This window comes from Vulpes vulpes, chromosome 5 (assembly GCF_048418805.1).
Source record: "Vulpes vulpes isolate BD-2025 chromosome 5, VulVul3, whole genome shotgun sequence".
NCBI lineage: Eukaryota > Metazoa > Chordata > Mammalia > Carnivora > Canidae > Vulpes > Vulpes vulpes.
Genome location: NC_132784.1, coordinates 82,203,701 through 82,221,990, shown reverse-complemented (window position 1 = coordinate 82,221,990; position 18,290 = coordinate 82,203,701). Strand labels below are relative to the sequence as shown.

General features: G+C 36.8%; 1 protein-coding gene across 11 annotated transcripts in view; it reads right to left on the bottom strand.

The window, feature by feature from the left end:
* Window positions 1-18,290, bottom strand: part of HIPK3 (homeodomain interacting protein kinase 3) — a 90,212-nt gene that overhangs the window by 55,538 nt on the left and 16,384 nt on the right. For all 11 annotated transcript variants that reach the window (XM_072759077.1, XM_072759081.1, XM_072759078.1 and 8 more), the window contains exon 2: window positions 2,907-4,005. In XM_072759077.1, the coding sequence (XP_072615178.1) occupies window positions 2,907-4,003 (1,097 nt within the window). In that variant the 5' untranslated portion in view covers window positions 4,004-4,005. The remainder of the gene's footprint in view (window positions 1-2,906; window positions 4,006-18,290) is intronic.

Genomic DNA, 18,290 nt, shown 5'->3' with positions numbered 1-18,290 from the left:
TCACCATCTATAGTAGTCAACAATTTCTGGCTACTGTCCCCAGTCTATTTTAAGATATCCCTACTACATTTCTGTGTTACACAGTTCAAAGAAATAGAGTAACACATGAACCTGTGTTTAAACACAAATCGTTTACCTTGGAACTTGGGTGTGTTCATACTGTGATTAGCTCAAAAATATTTAATTTGGTAAGTTTCCACTTCCTGCTTTCGTTTTTTAAAATAAAACATATTTTTAACAAAGGTAAAAATCAAATATAAGACCATTTTGCTTACTGTCTAACCAAATTTTAAGTAATCTTAGTCAAAAACTAAGCCAAAACTGGTGAACAAATATTGAAAAAGATTAAAGGTTACCTGTTATTTTCATGCAAAACTACATGGATACTAAGGACTATAAGACATTTTCAACAGTGTACCTTAATACTAATTTTTCTAACTCTTGGATCTAATTAACATAAAGTCCTTTTTAAATGTTTTTACCCAAGCAACATCAACCAAAATGCTACGAACATGAGCCCTGGCTTACAAATAAGAACCTAATTTTTTTTACTCTAAACACAGAACCTATAATTTAGCAACAGTATACCATCTGAATTTCTGAAAATTATCTACTTGAAATTTATACTTAAAAACAAATTAGAAACTTACTAATCACTTAGCAATTATTCATAGGTTTTTTTTTTTCATTCCCAATAGAGGCTAATATTTGTGCAAAGGCCTAATGCTAGAAATCAACATTATAAAATATTTAGCATTTCAGATTGCTTTTTAAAGGATTTCCTTTACTTTCTTGAAGCATTTAATAAATGTTTAATAAATGTTCAAGTAATAAAAAAAAAGTTTTGTTTTGTTTTTAACTGTGATCCAGAAGATTTCAAATAAAGAAAAGGAGTCTAGGTATCACACAGAGCTAAATCTGATATGCAGTATAATGCAGGACCCAAATAAAATGAAGTCATTTACTAACAAGTGAACTAAATATAGAGTCCAAGCAGCTGGAGCCTGGGGGTTTATGTAATATGCTAGCTGACAACTAAAAGCTCTTAAGACGGAATCCATAGAGCACAAAGGGAAGGAAAAATCCACTATTCTTCTCATTCTGTGAAGATTTTAAAACCATTTTTTCTGGAAAAAAAAATGAACAAAAGCTAATCCTGTATTCCATTATATTAAAAGAAAATCTGTCAGAAATATACAGGGCCAAATAAATGTAATTATGTGATCTATTAAATGAGACTTACTACCTGACACAAGTATAATATCTTTTAAACCATTTAAATAGGAGTAGTATCTAGCACTCTGATACTAAAAATCTTACAATCTGGAATATATTAAATAATAAATTAGGCTATATTCCTAATTTCTAATACATATTTTAATAAGTTATCACTAACTGACATAAATGTGAGACTCCTTTTTTAAGATTTTATTTACTTATTCATGAGAGAGACAGAGAGGGGGGCAGAGACATAGGCAGAGGGAGAAGCAGGCTCCCTGCAGGGAGCCTGATGTAGGACCTGATCCCTGGACCCGGAGATCATGACCTGAGACGCTCAACTGCTGAGCCACCTAGGCATTCCTAAATGTGGGACTCCTAATGACCTACTAATCTAAGGCATATATTTGGAGTTGATCTTTGTGGTAGCTAATTAATTTCTCCTAGATCTTGTCCAGAATACTAAGGCACTTTTTTGCAAGAAACTTATCAGGGTGAGAGATAAATTACAAAGGTAGATACAGTATTATAAAATAGGGTCACCTGGGTGGCTCAGTCAGTTAACCATCTGACTCTGATTTTGGCTCGGGTCATGATCTCAGGATTGTGGGATCGAGCCCCCAGTCTGACTCACAGAACAGATCTGCTTGTAACCTCTCCCTTTGGCCCTCCTCCCACTTGTCCTTAGTAGTGCTCACTCTCATGAATGTGTTCTCTCTTTCTCTAAAAGTAAATAAATCTTACAAAAATGAAACAAAACAAAAAACACTGAAAAATAACTACCCCTTGCTGGGTCTAAATTTATAATCCTCATATTCTAACAATTCCCAACAATAAACTGCATGTATCTGTCTATTCACTAAATTATTGATGGCCAATGTTGGCAGCTCCTGTATTTGCCCACTGTGTTGGAGCCCTAAAGTACACCAAAACCACAAATTCATTCTAGCTGAAATGAAAGCAATTTCTCAAAATTATAAAACTATAAATCCAAATCCATTTTACCTACTGAAGAAGATATTTTGAATCTTGTAATCATAGCACTTAAGACTACCTATTATACTCCAAGCTAGCATTATATTAATCATGACACTATAGCACTTTATCAGTATTTACATGGAAATTATTTTCTTTAAATTCTCCCCACAGCACCAACACCCAACAGCATTACCCATAACTTGGAAAGAGCATAATCAAATTGGTTATGGAAAAGTGTCCTAAACATTCAAGGCAGTCATGAAAGTGTGTCTGAATCTTAAAATCGCTAATCAGAATAACTTTTTTGAATTCTTCTAAGTATTCAGTTACATCTGATTGTCTTTAATAAACTAGCTAAGTGCGGAAATGCCCAAAGATAAATACAAAAATTACTATAAATCCTTTCCCAACATTTGAAAACTTCTGTTTGATCATCACTAATAATCTATCATTCCTCCAGGTCTTCCATTAACAATAAAAATAACCAACCAAATGTCTTTGGCTTGGAAGTGCAGTAGAGATTCCTATTCTGTTTGGGCAGATTTTATGCCTAAATTTAAAAAACCTTTTAACACCTCAAACCTAAGCTGATCATGTCTTGATTTCTTTATTTATCCAAGCCATCTTTTTCACCATGTACACACACAAAATTATTTCCTTTAGCCAAAATTCAACATTTATTAAATAGCCAAAAAGTAGATGTCACCTACCTGTAGTACCGAGACTGTAGATATGTTGAACAGACAGTCTTTGATACATGACTGGCCGACCCAAAGTCTATCACCTTAACCCTATATGGCTGCCGGACAGGATCCACCAACATAATATTTTCTGGTTTGAGGTCAGCATGAATTAAACCAAGACTTTTCAATTTTTTCAGTGCAGTGGCCACTTGTTGAAGAATGGGTCGAATTACTTTTAGTGGCAGGGGACTGAATTTATTTTGCTTCAGAAAGTCATACAAGTTTTGTTCCAGCATCTCAAAGACTAAACAAGTATGGTTACGGTGCTGAAAGCATTCATAAGCTCGTACAAAGTTATATTCATCAGCATTTTCAGTACTGAGCCTTGCTAATATGCTCACTTCTATTTGACCTTGACGTGCATAAGATGGGTGATTCTTCAAAATTTTGATTGCTACGATTTCATTTGTCCCTCTTTTCCAGCATTTGACTACCTGGCCAAAAGTGCCTCGACCAAGAAAATCAAGGACTTCATAAGTGTTTTTCATGGAGCATAAGACTTCATGCTGTACTAACTGATAGTCACCTTCTCCAGTGGTGCAATTCTGTTTTGTTCCTGTGGTAGTTGTCACAACTGTCACTGGATTTCCCATGTTGGTTTGCAACATTGCAGGAAGTATGGACAATTCATCAACAATCTGCATTGCGCTGCTATGATTATCCAACTCCTCACTCTTGCGCTTCAATCCACATCGCTGGGGGCCTTCTAGGAAATGTAACCTGTGTCGCCACGCCCCAATCTGAGGTGCCTCCACTTGAGCTTGTTGCGCCTGAGCTGCTATGACCTTTGTAGCACCCGCAGTGTTTTTTAAAACAACAGCACTTGTCTGCAACGAAAAGTTGTGTCCTCGAGGTCTGTTAAATGGTATCTTTGTCTGAAAAACACTACCCTTCGTGGGAGGATGAGAATTTCCAACGTTTTTACCATTCACATAGGTCCGTGGATAGTTTCTTTCCTGGAATACACAACTGCTTGGCTCTATTTTGAGTTTCTTCACACTACAAAAGGCACTTGACTGAGTTTGATAAACATACGGTGGGTAGACCAAGACTTGTGAGGCCATACCTGAGGGGGAGAAAAAAGAAAAAGGACATGTTAACTACAAAAAAAATTGTTCTTAATTTTAAATCTCATGAAGAAAACTTTCAAGGGTAGAGTCCATAATTTTTAAAAATAATTAAGAATTTTTTCCCTTGGAGAAGATAACATTTCAGTATCTTCATTTTAGCTTATTAGTGCTTTAGCTATTTTAAGTATTGCATAAAAGGCTGGGAATAAAGAGTTGAGTGCATTCATTTAATCAAAAAATATTTACCAAGCAACTGCAATCATCAAGATATGCCCTAGAAACTATATGAACCATTTTTCCTCGAAAAGGAAAAGCACAGATCCCTAAACTATACATATCTGGCAAAAGTAAAGCATTCTATCACTAAATTATCATTTATGAACCAATGACTACAAAATAACTTACATTAATATGTCACATTCCTTAAATCTAAAGCTCAAGAACTGCCTCAGGAAAAATGATCAATTGTAAAAATAAGTAAATAAGCCAGATAAAGGTTTGTATGGTGTTCTCTTAATGTCTTTTTCCACAACCATCCTTGTACACTTAAGTAGACTTCTTTACATTCAAATCAAAGTGATGCAATACCTTCTTGCTGACGATTTTCTAGGGACACACACTTGCCACTCACTCTCACGGCCCGACTTGGGCATTCAGGGCTCTTATAAAAGCTTCTATGTTCTTCTAATCAGCATTCATGACATGATATTACATTACATTGTAGCTGTCAGTGTATCCATCAGTCTTTTCACACTAGATCCAAAGCAAAGTGCCCAGGATATAATCTGTTCAATAAATGTGAGTTGGTCAAATTAATTTAAAAAATTTCCAAGCTCTACAATTTAAAAATCTGGGAAGTCTCTGTTTTAATGAATCAAACATAAATTCTTTTATTCAAAGACAAGAGATTGCCTCCAAAATAGGAAATATACACAATATTTAAAATGAAAATTACTCTAGTTTCTCTCAGATTACATAAATCACCTTTTATATAAGTCACCAACTTCACCAACTGAAGGCCTTAATATGCAAGCATTTTAATAAATGCTTTATTTGTAACATTTTATTTAGTCATACTAGTATTTCCCCAATTGGCTATTAAGAAAACAAACTCAGAGGAACTAGGTAACTGGTTAAGGTCACATAGCTAGAGTATAGTAAAGGAACAGGAAAATACATTGCCCGTCAGATAAAAGGCATAAATTTATGCCTCCTTAAACCTCCTAAATGCTTATTTTTTAAACTATTTATTTTTAAGTAATCTCTATGCCCAACACAGGGCTGGAACTTACAACTCTAAGATCAAGAATCACAGGCTCTACCAAAGGAGCCAACCAGGTGCCCCCTAAACATGTCTAAGCTGACTTGCCTCTGGTAAGAATGAGTAATAAAACTTTATTAGACAAATTAATAAGATGTTCAGGGTGTAAGAGAAAATCATAAACTGAAATCCTGGAGTTCTAAACCATTTCATTTAGCATCAGAAGAGATTTCAATATTCCACCAATTTATCTCCTTTTAATGAGGCAAAGCCACGGTGAAAACACCTAACCATATTGAACCCATCTGCTAATTCACTTAATGCTGTTTGTGAGGCTCCCCAATCTTATCTTCAGTAATTTAGCATTGCCCTTTCAAACCACTTCTGTGACCCACACCCACAGAAACAGACAGGTGATGAAACTCAGAGATGAAACTTTCTAAAACAGCTATTATAATAAATATACTTTCAGATTTAAAGAAAAGCTTGAACATAAATAGGAGAGACATGAAAAGCATTTTTAAAATGGAACCAGTGAGTCTGGAAAACTGTGCATACCATAGAAAGATGGTAGAAAAGCAATTCAGCAACGTCTAACAAAACTGACAACTGGGCACCTGGGTGGCTCAGTTGGCTAAGCAACCAACTCTTGGTCTCAGCTCAGGTCATGATCTCAGGATAGTGAAAGCCTGCAGGGGGCTCTGTGCTCAGCAGTGAGTCTGCTTAAGATTATCTCTCCCTCTGCCTCTGCCCCTCTCTCTACTGGCATGCATGTGCAGCACTCACTCTCTCCCTCTCTCTCAAATAAATAAATAAATCCTAAAAAAAAAAAAAAAGAATGAAAACAATTTACCCTGTTATGGATTGATTCCCATATTGTTATATGAAAAAACAAGATTCAGAAAAATGTGTACTTTACAATAGATATTATCATGAATAATAAAAAAGAATTGCATGTATATATGATTACATATACATGGAATTATCTATACATACATAAAGAAACTGTAGGTTTGTCTCTGAGAAAAGTAACAAGAATACTGGGGGTGATGACAAAGATTTACTTTTCACTGCACACCCTTTTCACCACTTTAATTTTTACTATGTATGTGTACTGCTGCTCAAAATAAGTTTTTGAATGATCTGAGAAAACTTCTTAAAATATGTACATTCCATATTTAGAAATGAAATAATACATCTGGGATTTGCTTCAAAATAATAAAGAAAAAAATGGAAGATATGAATAAAATAAGATTAGCCATAAATTGTTCATTATAGGATCTTGATAGTAAAAAGGAATTCTACTTTTGAATTATGTTTACATCTTTCCTTAATAAAAAGTTAAATAAATAAGTAAATATATATTTGAAATTCCACCCAGAGGGGCACCTGGGTGGTTCAGTCGGTTGGGCATCTGCCTTCGGCTCAGGTCATGATCCCAAGGTCCTGGGATTGAGACCCGCATATGGCTCTGCTCAGCAGGGAGCCTGGTTCTTCCTCTCCTGCCTGCTGCTCCCCCTGCTTGTGCATATTCTCTCTCTCTCTCTCTCTCTCTCAAATAAATAATAAAATCTCTTTTAAAAAGGAGGGGGGAATTAAAATCCCACCCAGAAAGATTCTGATTCAGTAGGTCTGTGGTGTGGTCCAGGCATCTGTATGTTTACAAGGCCATTTTGATTCACACTAACATCTGAGAAAAAAGTGATCGTCTGTACAAAAACTAGCAAATTCAAGTCCTACTAATTCAGGGCCCTTGAGTCTAAAAAAGATCAGGATGAAGTCCTAGGGAATAAAACACATACAACTCTTGGCCAATCCATGTGATTTTAAATCAAAGTGTCACATGGATAACAGCTAAAATCCAGGTAACTAACCTAGAGATATTTAAGAAACTACTATAATTTCAGAATCCTGCTGATCTTACTTTTTTCCCCCCAACATCTCAAGCTAGAAGGCAAACAAGCCAAAGGTCCCAATCAAGCTCACCTAAAGAAAGCTCAGAAAATTATCCCTTACCAACCACTGTGCCATGTGGGGGTCAATCTCAAAGGGGACTTTAGAAAATAAACAGATAGGAACATCACATAACATACATAGCACATAAGAAAGGGATGGAGGTGGTGCTGGAGATAGCTGTTATAAAAGACCACAAGGAAAGAACTCTAAATTACTAATTAACTTAGCCACAGTGACTCCCTGCCATATCCACGTATTGTATTAAGTCTTTCCCTTCTCTCAACCCTCCATCAGATAAACTCATGACATGATAAGAGTATCTTCTACTTGGAGTTGATGGATTTTATAGAGTACAGTAAGCAAAAGAACAGGAGCTGCTTAAGTCCACTGAGTCCAAAACATTGACTCAGTAAAATACTATTACTTCCCATTATTTTTCATTGCAATTCAAACTACATTACCCCCTATAGCTGTATTATTCATGACTTTTTCATTTGTTCTTATCAACTAAGAAATGAAGTTTTGAAATACTACCCCTTTGTAAGCTGGGGCTGCCTGCCTATAATATATCATTCAGAGGATTGTGAAGACTCCTGTTAAAGCAACCATTAGGCTTCCATTCCTTAAGCTTAATAATCTCAGGTACTTTAACTTTGATTAATAGGCCTTTTTTTTTTCCAACCTCCTAAAAGACTTTAAGACCCATCTGAATTCAATCCAAATTCTTCACGTCCTTTTACAATTACCAAAACAGCAACGTAACCAATACTGACACCCACAAGCATGGGTCTGACCACCACGAACTATGTTTCCTTCCTTTATCCTTTCCAGGCTTCCTTAAAAGGGAGGGAGGGAGCAAAAACTGAAATACTTTACTATCTTACATTCAATATATTAACCAATATGAAAATTCTTTTTTTTTATTTTATTTATTTATTCAAGAAAGACAGAGAGAGAGGGGGGGGGGGGGGGGCAGAGACACAGTCGGGAGAAGCAAGCTCCATGCAGGGAGCCCAACATGGGACTGGATCCCGGGTCTCCAAGATCACGCCCTGGGCTGAAGGCAGGCGCTAAGCCACTAAGCCACCCAGGCTGCCCCCAATATGAAAATTCTGAATAATTCTGCCAAACTTATACAAAGCCCACATGCAACTGAGTTCTTCTTTCAAGTGTACTATGACATCACAAATAAATCAGTGAAGGCAATGGTGCCTTGTATTTCTCCTTATACAGTTTTCTCCTTCTAGTTGTTCAAACCTCAATTTTTAAATTTATTTTTTAAGTAATAAAATATGCATAACACAAAATTTGCCATTTTGAAGTGTACAGATCAGTGGCACTAAGTATATTCACACTGTTGTGCAACCATCACCACGACCCATCTCCAGAACTTTCTTCCTCTTCTAAAACTGAAACTATCCGCTAAACAATAACTGTCCACTGTCCCTGTCCCCAGCCCCTGGCAATCACCATTCTATACTCTGTTAAGAATTTAACTATTCTAGGTACTTATATGATGAAATTATACAGTATTTGCTCTTTTAACTGACATATTCACTTAGCAAAACGTATTCAAGGTTCATCCATGTTGCATTTACGTCTCAGAATGTCCTTCCTTTCTGAGACTAAATAATATTTAATTGTATGTATGTGCCATATTTTGTTTATTCATTCAGCAACCAAAAGATATTTGGGGGCACCTGGCTGGCTCAGTCGCCATATTTTGTTTATTCATTCAGCAACCAAAAGATATTTGGGGGCACCTGGCTGGCTCAGTCAGTGGAGCATGCAACTCTTGATCATGGGGTTGTGAGTTTGAAATCCCACAATGGGTGTGGAACTTCCTTAAAAATAATCTTTAGGGCAGCCCCGGTGGTGCAGTGGTTTAGCGCCGCCTGCAGCCAAGGGTGTGATCTTGGAGACCTGGGATCGAGTCCCACGTCGGGCTCCCTGCATGGAGCTTGCTTCTCCCTCTGCCTATGTCTCTGCCTCTCTCTCTCTCTCTCTCTCTCAATCTCTGTCTCTCATGAATAAATAAAAATCTTTTTAAAAATAAATAAATAATCTTTAAAATATAATAATAATCTTTAGGGGCACCTGAATGGCTCAGTCCATTAAGCATCTTGACTCTTCATTTCAGTTCAGACATGATTTCAAGGTTATGAGATAGATCCCTAAGTCAGGTTCCACACTGAGCATGAAGCCTGCTTAAGATTCTCTCTCTCCCTCTCTGCTCCTCCCCCCACTCACATGCACAGGCTTGCTCAAAAAATAAATAAAATAAAATCTTTAAAAAAAAAAGATATTTGGGTTGCCTCCTCCTGTTGACTACAGTAAAACTGCTATGAACATGGATATACAAATTTCTCTTCAAGACCCTATTTCCAATTATTTGGTGGCTTTTTTGGGGGGAAAAGATGTAAAACTATTTTTATTCATGGACAACATGATTGTGTATATAGAAAATCCTAGGGATCTACAAAAAATGTTATTAGGCATAATTGAGACTAGTAAGGTTGCAGGATACAAGATCAATCTACAAAAATCAACTCAATTTCCATATATTAGCAATGAACTGAAAATTCAAATAAAAATGCCATTTATGATAGCTTCTAAAATCTTTTTTTTTAATTTTTTTTTAAAATTTATTTATGATAGTCACAGAGAGAGAGAGAGAGAGAGAGAGAGGCAGAGACACAGGCAGAGGGAGAAGCAGGCTCCATGCACCGGGAGCCCGACGTGGGATTCGATCCCCGGTCTCCAGGATCGCGCCCTGGGCCAAAGGCAGGCGCCAAACCGCTGCGCCACCCAGGGATCCCGATAGCTTCTAAAATCTTAAAGTACTTAGGGATAACCTTAATCTATTTCAATTCTTTTGTTTTTTTTTTTAATGTTTGTTTTTTTTTTTAATTTTTATTTATTTATGATAGTCACAGAGAGAGAGAGAGAGAGAGAGAGGCAGAGACACAGGCAGAGGGAGAAGCAGGCTCCATGCACCGGGAGCCCGATGTGGGGTTCGATCCCGGGTCTCCAGGATCGTGCCCTGGGCCAAAGGCAGGCGCCAAACCGCTGCGCCACCCAGGGATCCCTATTTCAATTCTTTTGTATATATATCCACAAGGGAAATTACTAGATTATATGGAAATTCTATTTTTAATTTGAAGAATCAGTATATTATATTATTTTCCATAGTATCTATACAATTTTATGTTTCAGCCGGTAGTGCATAAAGGTTACAATTACTTTACATCCTCGCCAACACTAGTTATTTTTTTTTCTTTTTTATAATAGCCACCCTAATAGGTGTTAAGTGGTATCTCATTGGGGTTTTCAAATTGCCATTTTTAAATCTAATTAATCAATACTGATTGTACTAACATCCAGAGCTTGACATCATCAGTACCTATAACAAGTACGCTTTCTATTTTTTCATTTGAATTCTTGACAATATTAAACATTACACTTAAGGGGCACCTGAGCAGCTAAGTGGTTGAGCATCTGCCTTTGGCTCAGGTCGTGATCCTGGGGTCCTGGGAGTGAGTCCCGCATTGGGCTCTCTGCATGGAGCCTGCTTCTCGCTTCTCCTCTCTCGTCCCATGTCTCTCTGCCTCTCAAGAATAAATAAATAATAAACTCTTTAAAAAAAAAAAAAGACTACACTGTTATAAAAAACCATGTTATTAGCAGGGCATTCCCAATTGACTACTGAATAATCCCCAGTTTTTCCAAAGCATCAATGGAAAGTACAGAAATTATTACATTACTAAAAGCATCAAGTTTTAAATTAAGATAGAAACATGAAAATGATCAGTATTTCTAAAGATCAACAAGAAGAAATAAATAAAAATAACAAGTAAAATGAAAGTGTTTTAAGACTATTTTTTTTCACTCAGGGGACTAATTATTATCTCATAATAAAAAGCGATGAGAGACCAAAGAATTGGGACGCCTGGGTGGCTCAGTGGTTGAGCGTCTGCCTTTGGCTCAGGGCATGATCCTGGAGTCCCGGGATCAAGTCCTGCATCCGGCTTCCCACAGGGAGCCTGCTTCTCCCTCTGCCTATGTCTCTGCCTCTGTCTCTCTCTCATGAATAAGTAAATAAAATCTTTAAAAAAAGAGAGAGAGTCCAACGCATTAAATTTGTGCCCAATATTCTACAATAAAAAAAAAACCCAATAGCAATACAACAACCAATTTATTTATTTATTTATTTTATTTATGATAGTCACAGAGAGAGAGAGAGAGAGAGAGAGGCAGAGACACAGGCGGAGGGAGAAGCAGGCTCCATGCACCAGGAGCCCGACGTGGGATTCGATCCCGGGTCTCCAGGATCGCGCCTTGGGCCAAAGGCAGGCGCCAAACCGCTGCGCCACCCAGGGATCCCACAACAACCAATTTAAAAAGGTATCTCTATGCAAGTTACCTTAGATAATATTTTCATTCAACCAGAAACAAGCAAATAGCTATACTAGATCAAAGTAAACCTTTGATTCTGTTTACATAAAAACCATGCATTCAGAGTTTTCTGAACACACTTAATCAATTGTTTCCAGGATACCTATTAAAATAAGGTAGACACAAGTGCAGTTCACTTTCAAAAGTGAACTTATTAACAAACTCTTTAAAGGGAGACAGATAGATGGAACAGGAAATGAAAAATACAGTTAAGATTGCTTTATCAGGTACAATGTACCAATGTACTTTTAATCTGACGTCGTCAAACCTAACAGAGCTAGAGAATTATCCTACGTAAAACCAGTATTGATACGTTCTACACTGTTAGTACTACACTAAGTTCACTAATAGAAAAATGTGTCTTTGGTCAAATTACCAAACATACATTACAGATTATAATTGCCCTTCAGCAAGCTATGATCAGCACCAGATACAAAAAGATTTAAAAGCACTATGTAAAAATCATTGAGCATGCTAAAAAAACAAAGACGATACCATCACCACCACCCATCCCACACAAGCAGTCCCCTAGTATACCAAATCTCCACCATTCTTGTCTTTACTTGGATCCAAACATCTCTTTTAGCCTTCTTTCTCTCCCTCCTCTCAATTATACCTCAAGATCTGACCTACCCATATCAACACAGTACTTCACATTCTGTCCTCAAAGATATTATCCATCTCTTCCTAGGACTTACCATCTCTTCCGGATTATCTATCTCCCACCACACAAATTCCCAATATCCTTTGCTAAACTCTAGTTCATCTCCATCTAGTACAATAGATTCAAAATTAACATTTTTCTTATGTAACACAAAAGGTATTTTTAAAGATGCTTAGCAAATGAATCCAAAATTCTAAATGTGAATACAGTGGCTCTCAAGCTTTTTCCTGACATACTTCAGGTACGATGAACTTCTAAGAAGTGAAACACTTTAGGGGAGGTAGTACTCAAAAGCAAAACTTTTTCAGAGAAGTACTTTAGGGAAGGGGTCTTCACCAAAGCACTTTTATGTGCAAATCAGTAATTTAGTCATTTCAAGAAAAGAGCTTTGTCCATCATTATAATGACTTTCAACACTGCAAAATGTTTTGAAAAATAATAGAATTAGGGCACCTGGGTAGCTCAGTTAAACGTCTGCCTTTGGCTCAGGTCATGATCCCAGGGTCTGGGTTCAAGCCCCGCATTGGGCTCCCTGCTCAGCAAGGAGTCTGCTTTTCCTTCTGCCCTCTCCCCTGCTTATGCTCTCTCTCAAATAAATGAAAGAAAGAAAGAAAGAAAGAAAGAAAGAAAGAAAGAAAGAAAGAAGGAAGGAAGGAAGGAAGAAAGAAAGAAAGAAAGAAAGAAAGAAAGAAAGAAAGAAAGAAAGAAAAAGAAAGAACGAAAAAAAAAATAACAGAGTCAACCTCATTCAACTAGCTATTGGACCAAAAAAATTTATGCTGGTTTGTTTTTTGTTTTTTTGCGGTTTTTTTTTTTTTAGATTTTATGTATTTGAGGGAGAATGCGTGCATGCACACTCAGGGGAGAGTAGACAGAGGGAGACAGAATCTTAAGCAGGTTCTATCCCCAATGCAGAACCCAAAACGAGGCACACAACCCCAAGATCATGACCTAAGTCAAAGCAAAAAGCCCACGACTTAACCAACTGAGTCACCCAGGCACTCCGAAATTTTGCTGTTAAACTACTTTTGTATTCCTCACAAAGTCTGGAACACAGTTAGTTAAATGAATAAAAGCCTCAAACTATGCTAGAGCCTCACATCATTTCAAATTTATTTTTTTAACAGATCTTATTTTTTTAAGTAATCAAACTCATAATCCCAAGATCAAGAGTCACATGCTCCACCAACTGAACCAGTCAAGCACCCCTCAAATTTATTTTTAATAAGATACTGCAAACATCAGTTCTATCATAACTCTAAGTTTTGTACAAATGTCTTTGTCTTGATTTCACAAAGTCTGACAAAGAAATCAAAGGAGATAGAATGAATTCTTCAAAGTAACAATACTGTCTATAATCTAGTTTCATTTAAATAATAGGTAATTCCAGTTTGTTTTATCTATAAAGATTCTGCTTTCATGAACATACCTAGGAAGTAGGTATACCTAGAAAATATGTTTCAGCTGAAAATTTGTCAACATTTCAGAGTGGATAAAGGAGCTTTATAACTGAAAAAGTGTTAAATACAGAGAAGAATATTAAATACTACACTATTTCAATGACAGTGACTAATTAAATCCATGAATTAAACAGTTTGTTATTGCAATGGTATTTAAGATTTGAGAGAAAGATAGAGCAAGCACAAGGAGGGGCAGAGAGAGAATCTTCAAGCAGACTCTCCACTGAGCATGAAGCCAGAGATGGGGCTTAATCCCAGGCGCTGAGATCACGAATCAAGAGTTGGATGCTCGGGATCCCTGGGTGGCGCAGCGGTTTGGCGCCTGTCTTTGGCCCAGGGCGCGATCCTGGAGACCCGGGATCGAATCCCACGTCGGGCTCCCGGTGCATGGAGCCTGCTTCTCCCTCTGCCTGTGTCTCTGCCTCTCTCTCTCTCTCTCTCTCTCTGTGACTATCATAAATTAAAAAAAAGGAAAAAAAAATAAAATAAAAAATAAAACTTTAAAAAAAAAAAAAAAGAGTTGGATGCCCAAACAACTGAGCCACCCAGACACCCCAGCAATAGCATTTTGACCACTTCATTTTGTATTATCTCATAAATATAGTATTAATATTGATTTGTTGTATTAACTTTCAAAAATAATCATGTACTAGCCCCTGAAATACTTATGATACCACAAATGGAAACCATTAGCCAAAAGCTGTACTATTTGAGCTGAAGTTTAAATTTCTCCTAATTAACCTAATTTTCTACTTCTTTTTCAAATGAGTTAGTAATTTATGAAAATCATATTGAACTTACTTATTTTTAAATATTTTATTTATTTATTCATGAGAGACACAGAGAAAGAGAGGCAGAAACACAAGCAGAGGGAGAAGCAAGCTCCATGCAGGGCGCCCCATGCAGGACTCGATCCAGGACTCCAGGATCACACCCTGAGCCAAAGGCAGACACTCAAACACTGAGCCCCCCAGGTATCCCTCGAGCTTACTTTTTAAATGTCTTATAGCTATATCCACAGTGAATATTATCAAATAATGCTTTTTAATACTATTTTAATTCTACCTTTACCATTCTTATATCTGACAACACAGGTGGCCTATTCTCAGAATTACAAGTTTGAAGTTTAAAGATTCAACCACCTGAAGCAAAAGACAGAAGTTTAGCTTCCTTCATTAGTACCCAAACTTTAATTTATGACAATAAAATACACCGAAACTATCAGTGTTTTTTAGGACAATATCAAAGAAATGGATCATTTTGTGGAAGAAATGAAGAATCTGCTAATGTCTCTTCTATAAATCATTTTCATTTGCAGGGACAACTGGGTGGCTCAGTGGTTGAGCATCTGCTTTTGGCTCAGGGCATGATCCTGGGGTTCAGGATTCTGGGATCGAGCCCCACATAGGAACCTGCTTCTCCCTCTCTCGCTCCCTCTGCTTATGCACTCTATCAAATAAATAAAATCTTAAAAAAAAAAGGAAAATCTGACTTTAAATCTAAAATTTGTATGCATTTATCAAATGATACCATCGACAACGATAAACCATAGAAACAGAGAAGATACTGGCAACACACATAACAAAAGATTTGAAGAAATCATACTGTATTTAGCAAAAATCAGTACAAAAATGGTGAAAGACATAAACAAGCAATTCACAGAAAAGGAAATACATGCCAAAGACTTATTGTCAGCCTCACTAGTAATAAGAAAATCTCTAAAATTATAGCAAGATGCCATTTTATACCCATCATTCTGACAAAAAGTAGGACAATACCCAATGTTAAAGAGTTGTAGGTTAACGGAGACTCATATGGACTAAAGCAGTACAATCACTTTTGAGAGCAAAGCTGAACATGGACACAGTCCATAATCTACCAATTGTCCCAGGTATACATTCTGCCTACAGAAACTCATATACATAAGTACAAACACACACACACACACAGTGGTTTAAAATAATATGTAATTCCATACAGTGGAATAAAATAATATTCACTGTTGCTCTGTATGTAATAGCAAAATTTTGAAAAAACCTGATTGTCAGAAAAGAATAAATAAAGTATGGCTTTTTCATATAATGCACACAACTGTGGCCTATACCATAAACATCATATATTTATGTACCACAAAAAAAAAAAATCCACCGATTATAAGGGTAAGACACCACTGATTTTAATTTTAATTTCAAACATGTTAAAATGTGGGGGAAATTTTGTGTATTAGAATTAACAACATTCAGCAAAATGAACTAACGGAAATTACGTATAAAAACATGGATAAATCTCAACACAAAAACAAGTTGCAAAAAAAAAGTTGCAGAAGTGTATTATTCTCTATTTAAGAGCTAACAGCAGACTAATCTATACTATATTTAGATATATTAAGTATGTGATCAAAAGGGGCAGCCTGGGTGGCTCAGCGGTTTAGCGCCACCTTCAGCCCAGGGCCTGATCCTGGGGACCAGGGATCGAGTCCCACATCGGGCTCCGTGCATGGAGCCTGCTGTTCCCTCTATTCCCTCTGCCTGTCTCTCTCTCTCTCTCTCTCTCTCTCATGAATAAATAAATAAAATCTTAAAAAAAAAAGAGTATGTGGTCAAAGTATAAAAACATGTGGAAATGATAAACATGCAGGGAAGAAAGGGGAAAGGAGGGACTTCAGCTACATGACCGGTTTGATTTTTCACCAGTGTGACCACTACACAGGAATTGATTCTATTACTTTATATACTTTGACAGCCTACATTCACAATAACTTTTAAATGAGGAGGTAAAAATATCTATATGAAGAACAGAAAAGCCTCTTTCCTTATATCTTTTAAAGTAAGAAAAAGCATAACCATTTTAGATGTATTTTATTAGCATATTCAATAGCCATATCCTATGTCAGTCTTTTTTTTTTTTCAATTTTTCTTTCAATTTAAATCAAGTAAAGCCATTTACAAGCAGGAAAACATACCTGAAGAAATGAAGAAAACATGTTTTTTCATCAACAAGCTTCTTCTAGCAAAAGGCAAACACATGTACCCACATAACTACATCACTAATAAGGGCAGCAACTTAAGATATGTGAGACCAGCAGGTAGCAAGGAGAATTGGAAATGATTAAAGTATGCCCTGAAGGAGCATGAAAGGATTCAGTAAATTAAACTATGAGCTACATTTTGAAAGATCATGAATAGAAGTCTCCTATGTAGAAAAGAATATTCCATGCAATATAAACCAAGAGCATATAAAAAGGCAGAGACTGATGAAAACATGACATGTTAGCTTCATTTGGCTAGAAAAAAGGCCCACAAATTATGGTTGGCCAAATTTGACTCAGCTTATTTTTGTAGAGTCCACAAGCTAAGAAAGATTTTTACATTTTTAAAAGGTTGTATTAAAAAAAAAAAAGTATGCAAGAGACCATACATGGCCTTGCAAAAATGAACTATCTCCTGTCTAGCCCTTAAAGATAGTTCGTTTGCTAATCTTCACAATAGAACTTGCCAGGGCAGTGGACCACTAGAGAAAACGATCCTTGAGAAGACAACTGTAAAAAGAAAGCACAAACCATGACGAATCTTGTCTTCCATGCTGAGTTAGAAGTGATAGAGGCCTCTGAAGGGTTTTAAACAGAAAATAAACATAATCATCTCTGTACTATAGAAAGATTATTCAGGCAATGTTCTAAAGGATTAACTGGAACAGAAACAATAACGGAAACAACAGCTGAAAGACTCCTGTAACAGTCCAGGTAACAACTGATCAGAGCCTCAGCAAAGGCAGTACCCAAAGGAATGAAACGGTGTATACCATAGGTAGCCAGGAGGAAGAACCACAGAGCTCCATGAGGCAGGAAGAAAGGAACTGACACAACAAGCCTGTTTCTAGCTTGAAAAACTGATTGCCAAATGGTATTAGAATATTTTGTTTTAAATAGGAACATTGAGAGGAAAAATTGGATTTTAGACATGATGAGTTTGAGTTGCCTTATGATGCAGCCCAAGTTCCCCTACGTAGAGATTCTTAAAGAAAGGCCTATATGAAGGTAATTTACTTGGGAGGTGTAAGGACACGGGGAATAAGTCAGGAGAGCGGGAAAAGCAATCCATAAAATTCACCATTTGGCAACGATCATATTAATTGATTCAAACAAGGAGATCCCCGGGGGGGCTCAGCGGTTTAGCGCCACCTTCAGCCCAGGCTGTGATCCTGGAGACTTGGGATCGAGTCCCATGTCAGGCTCCCTGCATGGAGCCTGCTTCTCCCTCTGCCTGTGTCTCTGCCTCTCTCTGTGTGTGTCTCTCATGAATAAATAAATAAATTTTAGGAAAAAAATTGATTCAAACAAGAATGAAACAAGAATGATCTAAAAATGCAAAAACTAGTGGGAGAAAGCTTTAAAAGTATTATTGTTGGGAGACAATTCGCCCTAGGTCTTCATGTTTTTCCTCTTGCAAGGAAGGGCACTGAGTGCCTTTGTTCCAGAGTATCTTT